Source organism: Colossoma macropomum, unplaced genomic scaffold, assembly GCF_904425465.1.
Source record: "Colossoma macropomum unplaced genomic scaffold, Colossoma_macropomum, whole genome shotgun sequence".
Taxonomy (NCBI): domain Eukaryota; kingdom Metazoa; phylum Chordata; class Actinopteri; order Characiformes; family Serrasalmidae; genus Colossoma; species Colossoma macropomum.
The window spans coordinates 14,359,898-14,385,336 of NW_023494796.1; the positions used below are offsets into that span (position 1 = coordinate 14,359,898).

A 25,439-nucleotide genomic window follows, 5' to 3' on the forward strand; every position below is an offset into this window, starting at 1 on the left:
TTTGAAGCAGATGCAATAGGACTTCATCTTGTTTTCTGGGCTATTTTGAACATTACATGCATTTTTGGGTTTATTGTTTTTGGACCCCCTAAAGTTGCTATGGCCACCCAATGGCTACTCCATGTATACACTCCTAAAATTGCCACTGGAGCTGGTTTTACAGGAGCAACCCATGTATCTTGCACTAATCACACTGTTAGAGATCCTATCATTAACATTACATGCATTTAAAGTGATTCACATCTGTAGAGAATTCTCTGAAATGATGAAATGGAAAGACTTAGACTAAATATAAATATCACTCATCATTGCCACTGAGCATCTATTCAGTGAGGTTTAAATTCTTGTTGTATTGTCAAAAAAGGTGAAACACTCCTGACTTCTTTATTTGACAGCAGCACAATAATGACTTCCTCATTTGACCACAGTAGATAATCCATGCTATCAAAGTCCACCCAAAGTGGTGTGGTAGCCACAAACAGGTGGACACTTATTCAGCGTTTTACTGAGTCTTATATTATAGATTAGAGATGTCTGAGAGTGTTTCTAATGGTATAAATCACAATGATAAGCTGGATAGGGGAGAGCTTGTTGAGATGGTGGTGGATATCTATGAGAGCGCAGATGTTATTAAAAGCCATAAGCCCAACATAGAGGTGGAGGACACCAACACAAAGAGCAGCATACAAACTCAGTCCACAGGTAAGATTAGATAATTCCCTCTTCACACTTATTTAAAAGATATGTGTATATATTTTGAATTAATATAAGCGCCTGACTGCTTCCTCAAGAAGATTGAAACAAACAATAATTTTTGCATCAAATATCAGTGGATTGTGATCAAAAGTGAGTTCGACAATTTCTGTCATTTACAGTAAGCATGGTGTGACATACAATGGCATTTTTTCTAATGAGTGCATAATAAATAAACAAAAGCCAGTGTGTTTCTCGGTGTACAGCTAGAGAAAACAGCATCATCTGCATACAGATGCATTGTGCAGTTCACAATGGAAGTGGTGATGTGATTTAACATAGATATTGAATAAAACTGGTCCAAGGATTTAGCCCTGAGGAACACCTTTAGTTTCTGGTAACAGGTCTGATTTTTCCTGCCCTGGGACAAACACATAATTGTGAACTAATAATTGTGTCTAGTAGTATATTTTGTATATGTTTTAAGAGTAGCAAAAAATCAACTGTAAAAGTGTTGGAGAGACCAATAGAAAATGATCAACAATGTTTCTTTTTTGGCAGTAAGAATATCATTTAAAACAAGTGTGGTAGCAGATATGGTGCTGTGTTTTTCTCCAAAACTAGTTAACACAGAAAAAATGACTTTAGTTGATAAGTCAGTAAAGATGTTTAGGTTTTGAATAGACATGACTATTTTGAAATTGGTCTATACTTATTATAAGTATACTTTTAAGTATACTTATACTTATCAAGTGGAGTCACATGTGCTGATCAAATAGAAAGATTAAAAATTTACATAATATGTTCTAAAATGATTGAAGATGCAAGTTGCAGAAAAAAGGGATCGAGTCTTGTACTTTATCTTGTACTTTATCTTGTACTTTATCAAGAGTTTGTAGCTTTGAGAGCTTTAGCTACTATGTGAGAAGAGTAGGGGTGAAAAGTGACATTTGTTAAATTAAGAGGCCCAGTAATGGTGATAATAATAAGTGTCCAGCAACTGTTACATCAAACTAAGACTGACAAAAATATCTGTAAAATAACAAAATTCCATTAGAAAAACATATCATCATAAAAGCAAGTTACAGAACTAATATTCGTAAAACCACTTCAGTGAAGGGCAACATTCATAAGGCTATGCAACACCTACATACTGAAGAGCTCAGTGACTTTAATTGTGAGTTCCAAACTGCCCCTAAAAGCAACATCAGCTCAAGAACTGTACATCGGGAGCGTCATGAAAAGGGGTTTCCTTGGCCGAACAGCTACACACATGCCTAAGATCACTATGTGCAATGCCTACCCTTACAAAAAAGTTAATTCAAGTGTGCTATTAGTATAAAAATAAGTTAATGTGCTTTCAGTTTACTTTTTATGTACTTATGAGAGATACACTATCAAAATTACATGTAAGTATACATGGCTTATACAGACAAGTAAACAGAAAAAGTATATCTAAGTATATTTAGCCTATACTAATCTATTGATTGAGCTATTCTTGCCTTATACATAAACTTTAAGTATTTGGTTTGTAGTTTGGGTTCTGTACATTTGTGGAACTGATCTTTTATGTAAATTTTAGAGAAGAACAATCTGTCTGTGGGCGTCCAGGAACTGATTTCAGACAGGTTGTGTGCCACAAATTCTAACGTCAAACTTCCCTAAACACTGTGTGTGTTTGTTGTGTTTTGTTTTGATCTTGAATATCGATTTATGATCTTATATTTTGGCATCAAATACAATATTTGTTTGAAAAATTTGATTTATAAAGAAAACAAATATGTTCTTAATGTCGAGTATGTCTTGTGAATGTTTATATGTGTACTCCACTGCTAGTGTTCATATTATTTAACTGAAAGTCTACTTAAAGTTAGTACTGTTGAAGGTATATTTCAAATATTTCAAAAAAGAATACCTAAATAGAAACCTAGTAGTATACTTTAAAGTGCAAAAATAGTATTAAATTAAGATAAGATCTAGTTGTGTACTCAGTGTTCTACTCTTACACCTAAAGAATACTTAAATGTATACTTTTGTAAGCTAAAGTAGGCCAATTTTTTCCCAAGAAATGTTGAAAAAGTGCACTTGCAAGTATACGACCAGTACATCGATATTAGTATACTTACTATATAAAGTATACTTGGAAAATATACTTGAACTTTACTTAAGTTTACTTAATAAAATGAACTTAAAGTATACTTTTTTGCAAGGGTAGTGTAGACTGGAGTGGTGTACTGCCACTGAACTCTGAACACTGAAGCACTGGAAATGTGTCTTCTGGATAAATGAATCATGCTTCACTATATGGCAGTCTGATGGATGAACCTGAGTTTAACAGATGCCAGAAGAACCCTGTCTACCAGACTGCATGTTGCCAACAGTAAAGTTTGGTTGAGGAGGGATAATGGTCTGGGGCTGTTGTTCAGGGTTTGGGCCGCTTAGTTCCAGTGAAGGGTAAAATTAATGCTACAGCATAGAAAGACATTTTAGACAATTATATGCCTCGTTCATGTTCCAGCATGATTGTGCCACACTGCACAAAGTGAGTTCCATAAAGACATGGTTTGAGTGAAGTGGCCTGCACAGAGCCCTGACCTCAACCCACTGAACACCTTTGGGATGAACTAAAACAGAAATTGTTAGCCAGACCTTCTCGTCCAACATCAGTGTCTGACCTCACAAATGCTCTTTAGCCTGATGGGCTCAAACTCCCATAGACACACTCCGCAATCATGTGGAAAACCTTCCCAGAAGAATGGAGGCCGTCATAGCTGCAAAGGGAAACTCCATATTAATGGCCATGGTTAGAAATTCGGCAAGAAGAGTCAGGAGACTGGAGCTTCGGCATTGACTGGAGTTTATTTCCACATACAGAGCATGGGGACAGCGTGGTCGATCAGCAGTCAATCAGCATTATCAGGAGTCTAGTCTTATTCACGTGCATGCAGACAATCATGCACGGGCATAGCTTGGTCATCAGTGTGTCACCAGTCTGGTCTGGTCACCAGTCTAGTCTAGTCCAGTCTAACAAGAATATTTTAGAAGAACCTTATAAACTAAGAAGGGGGACGGAAGAACAAAAAGACTTTGAGGAGGGGTAAGGAAGGGTTGTAGACGGGGGGTATGAATAGAGATGTAGGGGGTAGAGATAAGGGGGGGTTGATGGTATCACCTTAAGGTCGTGAGACAAATGGTCATTTAAATACAAATGAAGAAGTGATCGGGCAAGGTGAGAGTGCGACCAGTTTCACCTTTCTGCCATTTGCTCTCTACAATGAAAATGGTTTGGACCATAAGAAAATAACATAAAGGAAAATAACATATATTGAGAATATTTTCTTTCACCATGGTTACAAATGCTGGCCTTCAGTAAAGAGTTAGCTAAAAAAAAATAATAACAGAATCAAATAAATCAAGTAAAAAAAACTATCTAAATGAATTAATTGGTGATTTAAGAAGTCACCATTACATCATCTACCTCAGTCTGCATTGAGACATTGTGTTAACAGGTGTATGTATAAAAATATTCAAACACAAATTAGGAAGTATGTTTGTGTGGCCTAATATTGTTAGTCACAATGAGATATGAGAGAATCCAGGTGAAACACTTTTGTGATCAGGCTGTCCAGGCCAAAATGTCTATTATGGGTATTAAAAATTAGACTAAAGCAAATATATATGTGTGTCCATTCTTCCCTAGGAGGAGACGCTGTAGATAGCAGATATTACAAACTGGCTGCAGTGTGTCTGGGGCTGCTGTGTGTTATTGTGTTGGCTGCAATCACAGTGCTGCTCATTAAGTTTGACAACCTGACTGTAGAGAGAGACCAGTTAAAGACCAGGTACACCAACCTGACTACAGAGAGAGACCAGTTACAGACCAGATACACCAATCTGACTATAGAGAGAGACCAGTTACAGACCAGTTACACCAACCTGACTATAGAGAGAGACCAGTTACAGATCAGTTACACCAATCTGACTATGGAGAGAGACCAGTTACAGATCAGTTACACCAATCTGACTATGGAGAGAGACCAGTTACAGATCAGTTACACCAATCTGACTATAGAGAGAGACCAGTTACAGATCAGTTACACCAACCTGACTGCAGAGAGAGACCAGTTAAAGACGAAAAATACCAACCTAACTATGGAGAGAGACCAGTTAAAGACCAGTAGCACTTCATTGACAAGAGAGAGAGAGAGACTTCAGACGTGGCTTTTGCAACTTGGTAAGTGAATATTAGTGGACCAGTATTTCATAAATTCACTTTACAGAAAACCTTTGTTAAATTCATCATGAAATTTTGACAAAAGGCAAAGGTCAGCTGGTGTTTTCAAGTATGACAATAAAAAAATACAAAATCGAGACAGAAGGTTATATATATACCACATTGGTGTATCCTGTTAGAGTAAACAAGAAATGAGCCAGGAGAACCAGAGCAGTTGAACAGGCCTCAAACAATTCTAATTTGTTATTTGTAATGAATCAATTAGTGAGAACAACAAGACTGAATGACAATGCAGTCCTGAAAACAAGAGTTGAGATGGAGGTCAAACCTTCTATAAAGAAGCATGAAAATACCAGTATTTTATCAGAAGACATGATAACACTGTGTTCAGCATTTACTCAAGCATGTGTTCATCTTTATGCTTATGTTCCAAACAAGGATGGAGATACTTCAACTCCAGTTTTTACTACATCACTACTGGAACGAAGAGCTGGAGTGGGAGCAGACAGGACTGCACAGACAGAGGAGCAGACCTGGTAATCATAAACAACAGGGAAGAACAGGTGAGATGATGTGCCAGTGAGACGAGGAGAGAAAGAGACTGAGACAGACAAGGATAACGAAGTAGCCCTGCTACATAAGCTACTTTTTGCTGTGTATTCTAGTTGGCCATCATGATATCAAACATTTATGACATCCGTCTTGATGATTACTTGTAATGGTACCATGACACTGTTACATGTTACATGTTACTGGACGTATCCTGTCATGTGACAGTTTGATGTTTGATGAACATACAGTTCATCAATCCATAACTGACGTTTTGTACCAGAAGCCACAGTGTTTAAAACACTGTTTTAGTAAAGTGAAATTTTTAATTTCCTTCATCAAATTCAGAATAATATGAAATGGCTTTCAGAAAAAGTGTTTTTTTCAGTCATAAATAGATGTGTAATATGAATAAATGTGTCCTGTAAACTTTCTTTTCTCTGTATCTCAGCAACAACAATGACAACAATGTTAACGGCTAACATAAATAGTTACTAAATAATAAAGCGCACAGTCAGTATTTATTATCAGTTTTGGTAAATCAGAATAGGTATTTTAATAATCTCCTCCCAGTATTGTGCACTGTGAGAGGGAAAGCCCTATAAATGCATCTGCAATGAGCCAAAAGCGCAAGAGAGCAGCAAAAGCCGATATCTTTTTACAGGCCCTAAAGAGCGGCTGCGCCTATTTAGTAAAACTTTTATCTTTAAAACATGCAAAATGTTTGTAAATCTGCTCCTTAACTGTTATTTTTACTTTGCTACCACAATCACAGGAGTTTATCAACAAAACAGTTGGTAGCAGTGAAACTTGGATTGGTCTGACAGACATTCAAACAGAGGGGACCTGGAAATGGGTGGACAACACAACACTGACCACTGGGTAAGACACTACTGAACTGAACTCTGCTCATGCAGCACTTATCCGCTCATTGAAGATGTTGATGTGAAAAAGTGAAGACTGTCATTATTGTGTTTCAGGTTCTGGTGGACAGGGGAGCCCAATGATTTTGGAGGCAATGAGGACTGTGTTATAACTGGCTTCAGAGGTGCTGGATCTGAAAGAGTATCAACCTGGGCTGATTTTCCCTGTGGTGATTCACGACGTGGAATTTGTGAGAAACGTATTTAAGTGAATAGCAGAAACTATATTCATTTTTAAGATGAGGAAACAAAACACTAGTTTTCATTTATCAACATGTATAATAAAACATTTTCTTAGGACGTTTCTCAAGAACAAATTTAATAAAAAAACTTGGTGAATGAGGCCCAACATTCTGAAATGCAATTCATGCAAGCAATGCTCGTGAAAAAAAAAAATAAAATGTCAAATATTCGCTTAAGAAAAAGAAGAAAAGTGTTAAGAAAAGTGTATGTAGGCTATGTAGGTTATTTGTCATGTAGACTATCAATATCATGTTACATTTTACAGGTTACCAGAATTCATGCCACATTCACATTAACTAGTTATTCAGTTTAATCACATCGGGACCCGATGACAGCAAAATAAGTGTAAAACAAAATCAATCTAAGACAAGTGTGAGACTGTCGTAAAGTTAAGAAAATAATATAACTTGTAACAGAATATAACCATCATTTTTATAATTATTCTAAAGAATTCAAACCCCGTCACAATCCAGGGAGCCGTATGTCTGGAGAATTGAAGTTTCTTTCTTGCGCACAGGTACCAGATACCTAAAACAATGGACTGACGCAGTTTTACAGCTGGACTGATGCCAAGATTAGGCTCAGACTATGCATGACAGGTGACAAGTGTGAAAGACATGACCATGTAGGGATAAACAAAAACAGGCAGAACAGAAGGTTCTAAGTACAATCACAGTACCGACACACACAATACTGCATATGATTACATATAACAGCACTAAACTCATTACAGAGCAGTACATTCCTTCAATTATTAGGAGACACGTTAAGAAGGAAATGAAGAAATTCTGAAAAGTTTTTTTGAAAACTAAAAAATAAGAAATAAGAAGATTTTCCTTCCTTAATACAGTTTTGTAAATCTGGCTCCTGGTCTCCAGTTGGGAAGGATGGCTTCTCTGTCAATCTACAGTGTTGCTGGCCAAATGTGAGCACTCAGTTGTCTCGCCACTTCCTCTTGTTGTTTTATTCCCGCAGTGTGGAAGTACAGATTCAACTGCTTTCTGCTTGCACCATGCAGTTTATGTGTATTTTTAAATGGTTAACTCCTTTTGGGTGGCTTATTGTGCTTATATAGACTGATAATTCTATCAAATGTGTCACAATAGTGACACAGGCTTTCTCTGTATATCCCTAAAAAGTGATTTGTGGGGTGCTATGTAGCAGCTTAGTTTTGTATGCCATGAACGTTTTAGAGTCCATTATACTAAAACATGCTGTTTATGATGCATTATATGCTGGTCTGATGCTGGTCTGATGCTGGTTTAGTGGTTAAGAAGCATGTTCATTCTGATTGACATACCAGCCTTCAAGACACAACACATGCTGATTTTACATAAGTCAGTTTTAAAGAAATCATGACTGATCACTGCTATTATAATACACTGAAATACTAATAGTTACAAACTACAGCTGTTCAGTTCTGCTGTTGCTATAGCTTGTTAGAGATCATTTTCTGAGTTACTGTGTGCTACAAGCTGTTATGTAACCAGCGCATACCTTTGAATGTCTGATGATTATGAAATAAAATAAACAGTTTGGATGTTTGCTGGCTTCCCAGTTAGTTAAATGTGTGCTATTTTGTCCTGCTTCAGCTCATTTTCTGGTATAAAACAATAGAAATTGCTATCAGTAAAGCTAATTTGACAAGAATAACGCTGCATCTCCAAAATGGTAACTTACAGGAGAAGGAAAAAACCTTACTTTTAATTACTTTTAAGTCAATGGAACCAGAATTTTTTCGAAGTCATTTTGGGCCGTTTATTTTGGTCCTTTCTTCACAAAATTTACATAAGATGTAAAGGACAACATGTATTTTCAAACTATGTCAAAAACTGAAAACGACAAAAATGGAGATATAAGTTTTTCTTCCGACAACAGTGATAAGCACATCCTAGATAAGTTAAATCTTGAAGATTAAAAAAATGTTTACATTGTCATTAAGGTAGTGAAGATGGGCTGATGTCTGAAAAATAACACAGTGTACAGTATTTAATGTTTTGTTGGTTGGACTGTCTCCATTTGGCCATGTAAGAAAACCAATTTTCCTGAGATGCTGGCACCGGACCATAAATGACCCCTGCCTGTTGCAATATTTGCTATTATTTGTCTTACAAAATCTTTGTTTTTTCAAATTATACACATTGTGGATTGTTTAAAAGTGGACATATCTTACAAAATGTTGAAGATAAAAAATATCGGACAGTCAGTTTGTCATATAGTTTGTTGTATTGTTATATCTACGTCCACGAAACAGCAGCTTGTTGAGGGCACTCAGGTATTTCCTCTTTTTCTCCTATTCATCTACTCAGAGCCTCTGGTCTCCCTAATCTCACTCTGGTACATTTTTCACACCAAGGATTGCCGTCTCCCCCTGAGGAGGCTCTCTGACTGAGGCAAGTTTAGAGTCTCAGTCTTTAACCAACTGAGCTGAGCTCCTGCTTGGTTCTTAGGAAAATCTGCAGTCACACCAGCTCTTTATGGATAAGATTGGGCAGTTGTGCTTTAGTTATATACTTCATACAATGTATAAATGACTGAATCAATTAAAATACTATACAGTTAAACACTACAGGCATTTCTCAGGGGGACAAGAGATATGATTTATATGTAATTTACACATATACTGGAGAAAAGTTTACAGAATTGGGGTAAGATAGGTAGGTGAGGTATGGAAGGGTTTAATGTTTAAAGTATAATGTATATAATTTTAATTTCTTCTGAACATTATCTTCTGAAGGTTCCAAAATGTTTCTAGATATTAGTGTCATAAAACCGGGTTTGTACCACTATAATCAATACATTAAAGTATAGAGCATATGCCTCTAACAAAGCCAAAGCATTAAATGCATAAATCAAATAAATGAACAGTAGCAGTCATGTGAAATGTGCATTTTCCAAAAACTAAAGATGCACCGAAACCCCTTTCTTTCAGATGTACGTATAAAACGCCCTGCATTGATTTCATGATGAGTAAACAGTAAATGATTTAGTGAACAGCGCCCTCTCCTGATCATAAGGTGCTCTTGGTTAGACCTTTAAGGAAGGGTCAGAGGCATATGTCACAGACCATATCTTACATATGGAATCTGAATATGTGTGTTTTAATCTTGCTTATGTCAATTACATCCATGATTGAAGCCCCTTTGCACCTGTTTACACCATGCATTAACATGTGTTTCATGTCTGAATCATATCTGGATAAACTTTGGCTGCATTCCTCGTGAGATCAGATTTTCCTGTGCTAAAAGCACATCAACACATACATAGTTTTTTGTCTTTTGTTTATTTTGTTCTTTGTTACAGCGTATATGTTCATCAGCCCAGAGTGCAGGAAGGCTGTTGATTTGGGGATGAATCCAGCTACTCGTATCCTCCACCTACAGTTTCCTTGTTTCTCCTCTTACTTGCTAGTCTGCGTTCAGCAGACATGTTTCCACTCATGTAATTGTATACGGATAGTGGGAATGCTCTCTGTTTATGCTTGTGGAAAATGTGGTCAGGATCCATCTCTGATCACCTCCAAATGCGGTTTGAGTGATCAGAGTAATTTGTTCACAATGTGTCCAGAGTCAGTATCTTTTGAGTCAGTATTGAATGTAAAACAGGCTATACAAAGAAAATTAAATTGAAATAAATTTAGTCTTAAACCACACATAGGCTGTACTTGGCCCCCCTCCCCGACCCTTTAAAGTATATTGTTGGCCACCCAAGTATATTTCATCCCTTTTAAAACAATGTCCAGTTCTGAAGAGAATTTATTTATTTATATATATATATATATATATATATATATATATATATATATATATATATATATATATATAGATGCCTGGTATTTAAATATGATTGAACTTGCCTTTTGATTGGCAAGACAATAAAGATTCATGAACCCGCTCTCTTTGTTGCTGGGTCTTCATTTTCTTGGCACATGACCACAACCAGAGTATTTTTGTTTTAATTTCATATACAAGTGGATGGTGTCAGATTTGCCGCTAATCTACAGTGAGCGTGTTTTGTTGACTCTTCACTGCATCGATCAAACTCAGCGCTGAGCAAAGCGTCAGTGTTCACCCAGCCTTGTGGTGAGCGAAGCGCAAAAGGCATATTAGCTGAACGTCCCCTGAATGTGGATGTGACATAGTCAGTTACTACGCCATACATCAACATCTTCAGCTTGTCCATAGCAAGAGAGCAGAGTAAGGATATGTGCATCAGTGGCCTGATTTGTCAGATAGATGAATATATTGTCATCTTTCACCTCATTATAGCTCTATGTCCCGTTCGGTTTGATGCAATTTGGCAAAAAAAATCCAATCAACTTCCCGCATCCTGGTATATGTTTATATGTTTCTAACTCTACTCTGATACTGTTTTATGCTAACATTTGCACAAATGCAGTGTCTTAAAGTAAGAACAAAGTGCACAAAGTTTCTTACACTCCCCCATATCTTCTTTCACACCTTAACCACAACATCACTTAAAGGAAGCATGAAGTATCTGCATGGTGACTTCCTGTACGGACAGCATGGTGATGGTTAAACTGCTGTCATAGACAACACAGTAAAGAGGTGGAGAGTTCTCACAGGCAGACAGAGACCAAGTGTTCACTGATTTTGTAGAACAATGTAATACTTAATACAATATTTATTACAATTTATTACATTATGTAATGCACAGTTTGTATGATAAGCTGCAGTTTTAGTAATAGAGCATTCATTTCAGGCACATTGTGGCTGCATATTGCAGTTGCATCAAGGTCCTGATGTCCTGTGCCCTGATGTACATCCAGCCTTCAGGAAAGGCTTTATTTTACTGCTTATTTGTTTATTTCTTTAGATATTTGTTTTTTACCTACCTTTAATTGAGCTTGGGTCATTACTTTATCTTGAATATGCTTTCGGCTGCTCTATTTCTGTCATGTATAAATTAGAGAGATGTCTGAGAGTGTTTATGAAGACATGGTCAGCACTGAGGAGCTGAACAGAAGCAGTTGAGTGGAAGTGGCGGTGGCTATCTATGAGAGTGCTGACGCTGTAAGAGGCTTTGAGCCCAGCACAAAAAGGAAATTTCAAACACACCACACAGGTATCACACCACACAGCAGCTGTTGCCAGGTTAGAACCCAAGATATAAGACAGTACTCTTGCATAAAAAGGGGGAAAGAAAAAGTGAAATAACAGGAGGTTCCAAAACCAGAGCAAAATGAATAACTCCTAAAAACAATGCAAGACCTGGAAGACCACAAAAACTCACCATCAGATAAACAGCAGTGAAAGATTTCATCTTTGAGAGAGAGGAGGAAATCAAGCTCCACCCACACCTCAACACTCTGCGTCTGAAGGATGTGTAGCTGTCAAGATCCCTTACTGAGAAAAGAACATCTTTAAATCAAACAAAGAAGCTGCTGGTGATCTCAGAACAATGGACTGACCACCCCAGAGTCCAGACATCAGCATTATTGAATGTGTTTAGGATTAGTTGGGTCGTGAGAAGCAGAAAGTACAATCAACTTTTAAGACTGAAAAATATCCCTGCAGATTTCTTTGAATAACTGAAAACAAGTTTTGCCAAAACAGTAGAAGCTATAATAAAGGAAACACACTGAATACTGAAAAAATACTGTAAATTTTCTGTTAATGTTTCCTGTTTGCTTGTACTTAAAGACTTTTATGAAATTAAATGAAATAAATGAAGGGCAGGGTTTTAGAACAACATATGCTAGAATCCTGCATCAGACAATATTGGGACAACATTCCTCTCCCAAAACTCCAGCAGCTGGTCTCCTCACTTCCCAGACGTTTACAGACTGTTGTTAAAAGAAGAGGGGATGCTACACAATGGTAGATGTGGCCCTGTCCCAACTTTTGTGAGATGCGCTGCTGCCATTAAATTCTAAATGAGTTAATGTTTTTCAGGAAATGGTAAAATGTCTCACTTTCAGCATCTGATATGTGTTCTGTGTTCTATTGTGAATAAAATATGGGTCAGTGAGATTTGCAAATCATTGCATTCTGTTTTTATTTAAATGTATTCACATTTTACAGTGTCCCAACCTTTTCAAATTGGGGTTGTATTTAACAATATGTAATATAAAACATAATATATATCAGAATCAGAATGAAGCTTTACTAGCCAAGTATGCTTACACATACAAGGCATTTGGTTGTATACGTACATATATTTGTATATATTCTGCAGCTTCATCTGTCTGTATCTATTCCTCACTTACAGGAGACACTGCAGGACGCCGATGCTACAGACAGGCTGCAGTGTGTCTGGGGCTGCTGTGTGTTCTCCTGCTGACTGCCATCACAGTGCTATGGATCAAGTTCATCAACCTGACTATAGAGAGAGACCAGTTACAGACCAATTATACCAACCTGACTATAGAGAGAGACCAGTTACAGACCAGCTACACCAACCTAACTCTGAAGAGAGACCAATTACAGAAAGAAAGAGATAAATGGCAGCAGAAGCTTTCAGAACTGAGTAAGTAAATATTCATCATTCATCAGTGTCACGTATCTCCTCCCATTTATTAACGTAATTATTCACTTTTCCCTTAACTTAGTTATCATTTCTTAACGTAGTTTGGTGAGAGTTTAGTGAAAAATCTACTTTTCTCATTATTCCAAATGTACAAGATCAGCCCAGACATGCATGAGGCAAATATTGCTAACATGGAATAAAATTAATAAAACTGGATAAGAATTAAATTTTCACTAGTGGAAATTAAATTCTTGATATTGAAAATTTTACTTTTGCTAGTAAAAACTTCTCCTTACCACACAGACTAACTGTGTTATTATGAAGAAAATTCCAATTGCATCTGCTCTGTGCATAGATGCCATCAATCTGCTCCACTGTATCCTGTGACCTAAAGTCTCCCCATCACTAAGCCACATGGAGCGTTTCAGCCTTGATGCTGCTTTTTTTTTTTCTTTATTTGTCCATTTTGGCAGCCAGCCTGAGCTTCACTTTGTGTAAGTCTTTAATATGTATAAGTTTATTTGTATGTAGATTCTGATTGGCTCTTTCCTAGGACACTGGTGAAAATATAGTAACTTTTAAAAGGCACAGATGCACTAATGACCGCCATTGTGACTTTATGACTAGCTCTTGTTTACCTTGCTGCACATTCTGTGTGCCGTATCGCTGTTACCAATGAACTTTATGAATCTGGCGCAGTGTGTACTGAATGTCATTACATGTATGTTCACTTTTAATTGTTCCTTGCGCAGGGTGGAAGTATTTCAGCACCAGTATTTACTGCATCACTACTGAAAAGAAGAGCTGGAGTGAGAGCAGACAGGACTGCAGAGAGAGGAGCTGACCTGGTGATCATAAACAGCAGAGAAGAACAGGTGAGAGAGAGAGAGAGAGAGAGACCACACTTCTTCAGCTTTATCATATTCCCACTGTTCTATACTGTACCATGTCAGGAGTTCATCACTAAAGTATTTGGCAGCACTGAAGCTTGGATTGGTCTGACGGACATCGACACAGAGGGGGGCTGGAAATGGGTGGACAACTCAGCACTGACCACTAAGTAAGACACCACTGAACTAAACTCTGTTTATTATACAGTTATTCACTCTCTCTAAGAAGAACTAGAGGTGTAATAGTGAAGATAATCTGATTCTCTATGTTTCAGGTTCTGGTTTGAGGGGGAACCCAATGATTATGAAGGAAAGGAGGACTGTGCTGCAACTGGCTATAGAGGTGCTGGATCTGAACGTGTATCAACCTGGGCTGATTATCCCTGTGATCACTTTGTAGTTGGAATCTGTGAGAAGAGTTTAACTGAGTTTTAGCGAGCATGACCAGTAGAAAATTAATTAAACTTGTTTGTGCATCAAATGCTTTCAATACTAAAAGCTCTGTAAATTTCACCTGCACTTCAAATATTGTTCATTGGCCTTTGATGGTTGACTTGGTGTAAGCCAGGGTACTCAAGATGAGAAGTAGAATGTAGTGTTAATAGAGGAAAAATTGTGCTGCTGCCTATTTTGGTAACAATACTGATGTAAAAGTGATAATATCAAAAGTTTAATAGTGTTAATATCAAAAGTTTAAATAAATAAAAGAGAGGAATACAAAAAGCACTGCAGAACTGAGTAGACTGTTTTTTATTTTATTTTATTTTTTTTTGCATTACCAAACCATCCAGGTGCTGTTTATTCAAATAAGAACAATGAATAAATAGCCTCAGTAATGCAATATATACACACAAAGCTTGAACCGGCAGACAGGTAACGTTACCGCATGGAAGCTGAATATCTGTGTTTATTAGTCTCTACATCAGTGGCTTCGCTGGCAGTCAGGGTTCTTTATCTGCAGTGGTCCAATGGGTGTATGATGTATTTGCATTGTGCATGCTGGGTATTATAGTGAGAGAAGAAAAAACAGAATGAATACAAAGTCAGGAATTCTGTCAAACCAATGAAGCTGAACTATACAATGTATACAAAATATTACATGAACAAATAATGTATTAAATGCTAGTTTTAGGCAGAAATTCCCCTTTAACTAAGAACAGTTAGTGAGTAAATGCCTTTGCTTCAGTTAATATTGTGGAAACAGCGCCCTCTGTAGGGGAAACCAAGCCTCCTCTCTCGTAAAGGAAAATAGACCTTCTTCTGGAGTGCTTTGCTGTTTAGCAACAGACATGTTTGCTTTGCTGTGTTTTTTTTTACTGAAAAGTTAGATGTTTTCTGTAGTGGTGAACACTGTATGTGTATCATGATATTTAGTTTTTCTGTGATTTGATGAGTCGGATCCCACACAATGCAGCAGTGGTGTCAAAAACCAGCAATTACCCTTGCTGGACTAAGGCAGCAGCAGTCCTGGTCCTAAGCCAGCAGGTCCTGGTGCTCACTGAATTTTAAATTTAGAGATGCGATGGCACAGCTGAGAAACACTATTAATAATTTAGACTGATAGTGCACATTTGTTTTGTGGGATGCCCTATGATGGACTGGTGACCAGTGATCGCTGGGATATGCTTTAGCACCCCCCACAACCCAGGAGGATAAGTGGCTCAGATAATGTGTTTGTTGATAATGTACATTTGTTTGGTGAGATGCCCTGTGATGGACTGGTGACCTGTCCAGGGTGTTTCCTGCCTTCTGCCCAATGACCTCTGTGCTAGGATCCAGGGTCATCACCAGGCCCTAAAACTGACCTGGCAATGACCCTGTTATTTTGGTGATATCTAGAGTAAGGATGCAACACTTAAGTAGGGAGTAAAAACCTGTTTATCTCTGATAATTTATTATTTAAATATAATGTATTTTTGAGCTTCGCTGCAGCCCCAGTCTGACTAAAGTGAACCCCCATATGCTATATGAGTTGTTCCTAGTTGATGCTTAGTTCAAAATATAATCTATACTTTAACAGACTGTCTTCATCAATGAAGCAAGACGTCATTCGATTACTTCAATAAGTAGTTACATACAGACAATCATCAGCAGACAACCCTGCAGCAGACACCACAACAGTTACCGGAAACGTTTAGTTGCAGTTATTACTGCACAAGGGGGTCACACCAGATACTGAGAGCAAAGGTTCACATACTTTTGACACTCACAGATCTGTAATGTTGGATCATTTTCCTCAATAAATAAATTTTTTTTTTTCTAATATTTTTGTCTCATTTGTTTAATTTGGTTCTCTTACTATAAGGTGAACATCTGATGAAATTTTAGGTCAAATTTATGCAGAAATCTAGAAAATTCTAAAGAGACCACAAACTTACAAAGTAACATCATCACAGTCTGTCATGCAGTATTTACATCAGGTTGACCTTTTTCAAATGTTTTCATTTTCTAAAATGGCGTTAATATGACATCCATTTACACACAAGCAGCAGTACAGCTAATGCTATGGTACCAGGTGACTCCCGTCCTTCCCTCCTGTCAAAGACTCAGACGGATGATGCTACTGGTCCAACCAACACTACTCAACAGGTACATTCAACGTTTATCACTTCATATTGAGTTCTACAGTCTTTCTTTGTCACGATTTTGTAGTTTTGTTATTTTAAGCATCTAAAAGGAAGAAGGCAGTTTATTGTGACTGTGATCGAGTCAGGACACCAAAAACAATTCAATATTATGCCTCCAGTAGGTTAGTGGTAGTGGAATGTTTTGAGCAGAGTTTAACTTTCACAGGGATTTTTTATCTTTGTTAATTATCACTCCATTCTGGACACTCACGACGTCCCCGCAACACACCTTCAGTCAGTGTGTGAGCAGAAACTGTGTTTGAAAAATTGGATAAAAACTGGTCCCCACAAGGAACTTTAGCAAAGAGTGAAATATTCTCGTAAAGTTTGTTTTGTTTAAGATGTGTGAATGCAGATCTTGATTAGACAAGAAGAAATATTCTATTATGAATTTGATGTTTTTCTTTTTCTGTTCAATTTTATTTTCAAATAACATAATCGTGTTAAATGTTATTTATTTTGTTGCTTTCATTTACAGATTGTGACAGGTTTCTGTACCAAAACTGAGACGGACTAAGAGTACCATACTAAGTTTTCAATTAAGTAGCAAAATGATGATCTGGGGTTGTATTTACAACTTCAATTAACATCCTTTTTCATGATCAGTTATTCAGTGTGTTGTATTATTGATTGATAAATCAATTGGTCTGTAAAATAATGTTAAAAAAACAATGAAAATTCTTACATTACTTTTTCTTTGAGCTCATTGTAATGTCATGTGTGTTTTTTATCCAATCACCATTCCAAAAATATTCACTTTGTTTTCGCTTTTCACATTATAATAATTACCTTACAAAACTTGCTAAATGTAAAAAAAAAAGACTTGTACAATTAATTGATTATCAGAATAATTGTTTATTTATGTCAATTTACTGACAAACTGTTTAACTAATTGTTACCGCTTTAAATATTTCTAATGATTTTATTTTTGTTTTTTTAGAGAAAAGACACAGATCTTGAAAATTCTGGTGAGCTGTTCGATTCTAAATCAGAGGGTGAAGATGATTCTACACCAGACTGTTCAGATGATTACATTCCAGATACCACTTCTGAAAGTGAGAGTGATGGTAGCCTTAAACCAAAATATAAGTCTCATGATGATGATTTACTGGATGTCTCTGGCTCAGTGAGTTCCCCTGTCTGTGACTCCACAACTTCAGACAAAATGACCTCTGATAGGCGCAACCTTACATCTGAAGTGACTGGATCAGACGAAGAACCTTGTTCAAGTCAGAATGTAAATGACAGCATAGTTGTTAGTGCATGCACAAAAAGAGGTGGGAAGAGAGTGTACAACAAGAGACATTATTGCTTGTATTGCTGTATCCCTTATGCTAAGATGGCAAGGCATCCTGAACATGCACACACAGATAAATCTGATGTGGCTAAAGCTTTAAGCTTATCAAAGGGTTCCAAGGAAAAAAAACTCAGCTAGATTACATTCGCACCGAGGAAACTATGCTTACAATGCTGCTGTCATGGAGTCAGGAAAGGGGAAACTAGTGCCATTTAAATGTCCACCTAAAGAAGCGCAAGGAAATGACTTCATGCACTGTGCATAGTGGCAAGGACTTTTTACAAGAAAGGTCCTGTGGCGACATATGCCTAGTTGTAGACTTAGACCTGGATCAGTCGCCCCCAAACCAGGAAAGAACCGTGTTCAGTCCGTGTGTACATACACAGGGCCTGTGCCTTCAACTATCAGTAAACAACTGTGGGGAGTAATTAGTGCCATGAATCCTGACCCAATCCTGACCTCATAAATCCAAACTGAGACTGTCAAAGCTGTCAAGCTGACATGTGGGTATGACAGTGAAACAAATAAGTTCTCGATTCCATCACTAGCAAACAAACTTGGGAATACCCTGGTTAAAGTAAGCAAACTCTTAAAAGCTCAGGGTTTAATCTCAAACAACGCCGAACTTGTGAAAAATGCCAATGAGTTTCAAGATGTCCATCAGGAAAAGTGGAATGAGCTGATCTCGGCTACAGCAATGAGGAACATCAGGGAAGCAAAGTGGAATGTGCCCACTCTCATGCTCTTTACCGAAGATGTCCAAAAACTGCATGCATATCTCACTCAATTGCAAGATATGTGGTACAATTTACTCTCTGAAAGTCCCTCTACAAAGGCCTGGATGGAGCTGGCAAAGGTGTGTGTGGCCCATGTCATACTCTTTAACTGGTGCAGGGAAGGAGAGTTGCCCTCATCTGCATTTTCATCAAGAGACACATCTGTTCCACATGAGGATGTGGACTGGGCGCTCTCTGAAGTGGAAACAAAAACTCTGCAGACAGTTCTCAAGGATTGTTATTAGCGGAAAACGTGGTCACCCAGTTCCAATTCTTCCGACTCCAAAAATGCTGGGTGTGTTAGAGCTCCTTGTTAGGCAGAGAGAGGCTTGTGGGGGTCTAAAGAACAATGGTTATATGTTTCTAAGACCAGAAGCTATGACACATTTCCGAGGTTCAGACTGCACTCGTGGCTTTGCAAAGGCGTGTGGTGCCCCCAGTCACTTACATCTACCAGACTGCGAAAGCATACCGCAACCCTTTCAACAGTGCTGAACATGACAGACACAGAGATGGATCAGCTGGCCAGTTTTCTTGGACATGACATAAGAATCCATCGTGAGTTCTATCGGCTGCCTGAGAAGACTCTGCAGCTCGCCATGATCAGCAAAATTCTAATGGCACTGGAGCAAGGAAGATTAGCTGAGTTTCATGGCAAGAACTTGGATGAAACTGGGATAGATCCAGACGGTGAGTTATTTGACTTTTTCATTTGTTTATTCTCTATTCCTTTTTGTTGAATCACATTGTTAAGCTGTACTTACATATCTCTCACAGAAAACATTCTGCACAGTGATGAGGAAGACAGGAGTGTGCAGGAGGAAAACTGTTCATCTACTGTTGATAGTATGTTTTGTCAGTAAATTACTGTCTAAACAGTATACTGCCTATATCCTAATAAACTTCATATCTTGCTTTTGTTGAAATCCCAATACATAAGAGTTTCAGCACTCTTTGGTTAGTTATTTAGCTAACTAATGGATGATGATGCGCATATTAATGTGCATATTATTTAGGGAGGCACATGGAATGATAGTGACTTGAAAGCTACAGAAAAAAAAAAAATCTAACATAATTCATGGTATACTTAAATCAAACATACTGTAAGTCCACGACAGTCGTAGTTTATGGTTAGGTCTGTTTCTTGTCTAAACACTTTTAACCGTCTAGACTGCCCAGGTAAAGTAAACTTTGTGAGCTGGTTGGCACGTTGTCTTTTGTGGTGGCTCTTTATTGTACCCCGATTATTATAAAGATAAGATGAATGCACTTGCACAATTTTATGCTTTAATTGTTTAATGCACTTATATGCACTAATTATAACTCAAACATTCTCAATGTATTGTCAGCATTCTGTAGCACCTGTAAAGTATTTGTCTTTATGAAAATGCATTTTGAATATTTTCTATAGAGCCATCAACAGCAGAGTCACTTCCACCCACCAAGAAGAATGAAATGCCACCACCACCACCTAAAAGACACAAACCACCGTCAGATGATGACGATGAGACACCTTCAAGAGTCAGTGCTATGAGGTGTTCTTCCAAAGGTAATCTCTTTACACATTTTTATTTTGTATGTTAGTAATGATTATGTATGTTCCTTTTTTTGGAGACATACTGTCAGTGTACGAATTAAACTAGAAAATGCTAGGGTAGCAGTAATGGCAGCGGCATGGGAACATAAAAAGAAACTCTGCCCACCTTTGAATCGCTGACACAGTGTTATTGATTATATTATTCTGTTATTGATGCATCCCCGGTAATTTTGTCCCTGAAAAATTGTAAATTTGTGCTTTTTTCCTTTCAAAGCCACCAGTTACCTTCTTCTGTAAAGCCTAAATTAGCAGCTGTCAGCAATTTTGGTGTTGCTCTGCTCATTAAAACAACCATTAACACAGTAACAGAGGGAGCTCTTTGCTCACCAATTTCTGGGCAAAAGCATTTACCTAGTTAATAAAATCCAGGCCTTGGACCAAATCACCTAATGCTAATTTTGTTTTTTTTTGCTGTTTCCCTTTTAAGATGTTTCCACCAATAACTTTGTGGTTTGAACACTTTGCTGCAGAACTGTGGCTGTGCCCAACTGCTTTAAGTGGCTCTGCTCTGTTTGCATATGGATCTCAAGATCACAATGCTCAGAAATCCATCTGTAGTTGTTGGTGGGGTTGCTTGGATTGTTGGTAGAGTCTTCTAGGTGCTTGAAATGGGATTAGTAACAGTAACTGTTTTAATACCTAAAATATTAGCAATAAATAGCCCCTATACCAACCAACAGTCCTGGATGTTCACAGAGGCTCGAGCAGTTTAATGAGTGGATGGATGCATAGTAATAATTTGCAGTATTACATATACTGTAGAAGCAACTCAACTTTAAGTAGCTTTAATTTCAACTGAAATCATTTTTAACAAAGCTAAAATTGATACTGTGTAGAGGCTCAGATACACTATATTGCCAAAAGTATTTGCACGTCTGCCTTCACATGCATATGAACTTGAGTGAGATCCCATTCTTAATCCATAGGGTTTAATATGATGTTGGCCCACCCTTTGCAGCTATAACAGCTTCAACTCTTCTGGGAAGGCTTTCCACAAGGTTTAGGAGTGTGTTTATGGGAATTTTTGACCATTCTTCCTGAAGAACATTTGTGAGGTCAGACACTGAAGTTGGACCCAAAGGTGTTCTATCGGGTTGAGGTCAGGACTCTGTGCAGGCCAGTCAAGTTCTTCCACACCAAACTCGCTCATCCATGTCTTTATGGACCTTGCCTTGTGCACTGGTGCGCAGTCATGTTGGAACAGGAAAGAGCCGTCCTCAAACTGTTCCCACAAAGTTGGGAGCATGAAATTGTCCAAAATCTCTTGGTCTGCTGAAGCATTACGAATACCTTTCACTGGAACTAAGGGGCCGAGCCCAACTCCTGACAAACAACCCAACACCATAATCCCCCCTCCACCAAACTTTACACTTGGCACAATGCAGTCAGACAAGTACCGTTCTCCTGGCAACTGCCAAATCCAGACTCATCCATCAGACTGCCAGAAGGAGAAGCATGATTGCACTTTACACCACTGCATTTGGTGCTTTGCATTGCGCTTGGTGACATTCCATGAAGCTCTCTATGCTGTTCTTGAGATAATCTGAAGGCCACATAAGGTTTGGAGGTTTCTGTAGCGATTGAATCTGCAGAAAGTTGGTGACCTCTGCGCACTATGTGCCTCAGCATCCGCTGACCCCGCTCTGTCATTTTACGTGGCCTACCACTTCGTGGCTGAGTTGCTGTCGTTCCCAGTCGCTTCCACTTCGTTATAATACCACTGACAGTTGACTGTGGAATATTTAGTAGCGAGGAAATTTCACGACTAGCCTTGTTGCACAGGTGGCATCCTATCACGGTACCACGCTGGAATTCACTGAGCTCCTGAGAGCGACTCATTCTTTCACTAATGTTTGTAAAAGCAGTCTGCATGTCTAGGTGCTTGGTTTATATACCTGTGGCCATGGAAGTGATTGGATCACCTGAATTCAATGATTTGGAGGGTTGAGTGAATACTTTGGGAAATATAATGTATGCATTGATATAGGATTCAAACTTCAGATCAGAATTCCAGCTCATCTTCCTTATCCTTTCAATTACTGATTTGTTTTTCTGACCACCTTCAGGTAAAGCTACCCAGAATAAAAAAAGACCCTGGCAGCAGACAGGGGTGCAGGCGGTGGAAAGGCACATGAATCGATTCATAACAGCTTGCACTGTACCAGCAAAGAGCGACTGTGAGAGGTGCTTAAGGGCCGAACCAGAAGCTCTTAAAAACCGAGACTGGCAGAACCTAAAATTCTATGTTTACAATCGCATTACGGCCTACAAAAAGAAACGGCAGCATACATAATGTGAAGATGACCAACTCTCCGGTATGGTAATTTTTGTTTATTTTCATATCTCAGCACAGAGATGGAGCTTATTTTCTGTTTTAAAAGCATTTTATGTTGTTATTTTGTTCTAAAGTATCAATAATGGCAAAAAATGCCAAATGTTTTTTGGCAGTTTGGGTTTTGCAAAGATTCATTTACACTGATCAGGCATCACATCATGACCACCTCTTTGTTTCTACGCTCATTGTCCATTTTATCAGCTCCACTTACTATATAGGTGCACTTTGTAGATCTACAGTTACAGACTGTAGTCCATCTGTTTCTCTGCATACTTTGTTAGCCCCCTTGGGTTGTGGATCATTCTCAGCACTGCAGTAACACTGATGTGGTGGTGGTGTGTTAGTGTGTGTTGTGCTGGTACGAGTGGATCAGACACAGCAGTGCTGCTGGAGTCTTTAAACACTGTGTCCACTCACTGTCCACTCTATTAGACACTCCTACCTTGTCAGTCCACCTTATAGATGTAAAGTCAGAGACGATAGCTCGAACAGCTGCTGCACAGTTTGTGTTGGTTATCCTCTAGTCCTTTATCAGTGGTCACAGGACGCTGCCCACAGGACGCTGTTGGCTGGATATTTTTGGTTGGTGGGCTATTCTCAGTCCAGCAGTGACACTGAAGTGTTTAAAAACTCCAGCAGCACTGCTGTGTCTGATCCACTCATACCAGCACAACACACACTAACACACCACCACCACGTCAGTGTTACTGCAGTGCTGAGAATGATCCACCACCCAAATAGTACCTGCTCTGTGAGGGTCCATGGGGGTCCTGAGCACTGAAGAACAGGGTAAAAGGGGGCTAACAAAGTATATATATATATATTATATATATATATATATACATACATACATATTTACATATAAATAAATATTTAATGCACCTATATAGTAAGTGGAGCTGATAAAATGAACAATGAGTGTAGAAACAAGGAAGTGGTCATAATGTTATGCCGAAACAGTGTTTTTTTTTTTGTTTGTATGCAGAATGCCTTTGTAAAAGTTGGGCAAAAAGTGAAACTGAATTCATTAAAATTTGAATTCTGCAATTTAGATGCGAGTTTGATGTCTTCAGTGAACTTCAAGTTCAATTGGTAGATAGCAATAATAGTTTTTTTTACAGTGATAAGCAGTGGCAAACCATAACTCTTAAACCTCGGCCCTCTGACCCCCCCTTCCCATGTGTGAAAAAGAAAAAACAGCCTAGTTTACTGTTTCCTCTCCAAAAGTACTGCAAAACTTTAAACAAAAATTTAAATGATAGTTCAGCTTTAGACATGCAATGAGCAAATAGCACAGCGAGCGTCATCACCTGAACAAAACGGTTAATTTCTTAAGCAATGTCCAAATGCTCCTTACAAATAATCGCATCATTATACAAGCTCCGTGTGCACTTTAGAGGAAATATGGAGATGATGGGCCGGAGTCAAAATGTATAAGTCATTCCCTCATACCACACAAAACCAACAACATTTCATACAAGCATTCACATCACGACAGCATGCACACAGCCGAGCATGGAGACAAAGGGGCTTCTTCAAATTGACGCTTCACATTCCAATACAAACTGAATAGGCTTGTTGATTTTTTTTTGCTCAGATTTGTATTTGTTTAGATCATGATTGCCAAAAGATGATCAGATAAAATTAGAACTGCTCATTTTGAAAGTATTATTTTTAGAATATCTTAGGGTATAGAGGGTCATGACGGTTCCCCTTGGTGATAAGAAATGTGAGGTAAGCAAGTAGTAGTTAGCTGATGTTGGGTGGTTGAGTGGTTGAAAATATATTTAAAAAATTAGGTATGACTGTGTGAGAATTAAAGAGAGTATCTTTAACAATGAAAAGCAGAAGGCTTTGAAGGTTTGAGTTGTTGAGTATGATATGGATTGAAACATATCCAGACATTAATTCACTGCACTTTCAGTCCTTTGTATTTGAATAGAAATAGCCTTTCACTGCTTCATCTGTCATTATTTGATAATTTACTTGATCTAAATGCATGTAATTTGTCATTAGTAATACATTTATGGTTTTTTCAAGGTCCCCACAAATCAAACGAGAATTTGTGTGAATTATGCAAATAATATGTAAATTTGGTCCCCATCAGCCATGCTCACTAGTTTTCTCATAAGTCCCCATGTAGCATGGTGAAAACATTACTTTGTCATATCTGATGTTTCAAGTCGTGTATAGGCTTAGAAAGTCAGTGTTTTTTTCATACGTCTAGAACCTTTAGAAAGGGTGGTCCCCGCAAATGATGAACAGAAACTTGGTCCCGATCCAACATGGAAACCAGTATGTGTGTGTGTGTGTGAAAATTTCCAAAAGTCATAAAACTTAGTTTGTGTCCAGAATTTACTTTTGTTAAGTCCAAAATGTCTCCAGACCTACTGGGTCAGTTGAGAGGGAAGATGGTTCTGAGGTAAGTCCCCCTATCTGAGGGGGTTGGGACAGTGTCCTTAGAGCTCTGTGGGGGACATACTCAGATATTCAGCAGACATCCTGGTGTCTGTGGATTGCTCTTTGTATCTTAAACAAAATGTTTAACTTTGCCCAAAAAGTCTCTATCAGTTCAAGATTAAAAATAAGTTCACTACAGTGGCAAATGCACTTGAGTAGTAAATGAGGTTGAAGTTCAACTGTGCCTCGCCTTGGCAGTTGGAGAGTCAATGAGAGTAGCCATTGGTGAGAGTAGCCAGTTGAAGTCCCAGTGATTTTCTCTCACTATATTGACCAACCTTTTAAGAACATCACCTGGCCATTTTCGGTGCAATATTGTACTGTTT

At 38.1% G+C, this 25,439-nt stretch overlaps 1 protein-coding gene across 2 annotated transcripts; it reads left to right on the forward strand.

The window, feature by feature from the left end:
• Window positions 1–477: 477 nt before the first annotated feature.
• On the forward strand, window positions 478–6,828 carry LOC118816483 (C-type lectin domain family 4 member E-like). 2 transcript variants are annotated; one of them, XM_036582886.1, is made up of 5 exons: window positions 478–702; window positions 4,394–4,927; window positions 5,366–5,490; window positions 6,252–6,358; window positions 6,457–6,828. In XM_036582886.1, exons 1-5 carry the CDS (start codon window positions 531–533, stop codon window positions 6,605–6,607), a joined length of 1,089 nt encoding a protein of 362 aa, XP_036438779.1. In that variant the 5' UTR covers window positions 478–530; the 3' UTR covers window positions 6,608–6,828. The 2 variants fall into 2 exon arrangements, with proteins under 2 accessions (XP_036438779.1, XP_036438780.1); XM_036582887.1 differs by lacking the exon at window positions 4,394–4,927.
• Window positions 6,829–25,439: the final 18,611 nt, after the last annotated feature.

Coding starts and splice junctions, on each gene's coding strand:
- LOC118816483 (XM_036582886.1), top strand. CDS start 531: ATGTCTGAGAGTGTTTCTAATGGTATAAATCACAATGATAAGCTGGAT. Junction 5,491..6,251: donor TAAACAACAGGGAAGAACAG/GTGAGATGATGT, acceptor CCACAATCACAG/GAGTTTATCAACAAAACAGT. Junction 6,359..6,456: donor AACACAACACTGACCACTGG/GTAAGACACTAC, acceptor ATTGTGTTTCAG/GTTCTGGTGGACAGGGGAGC.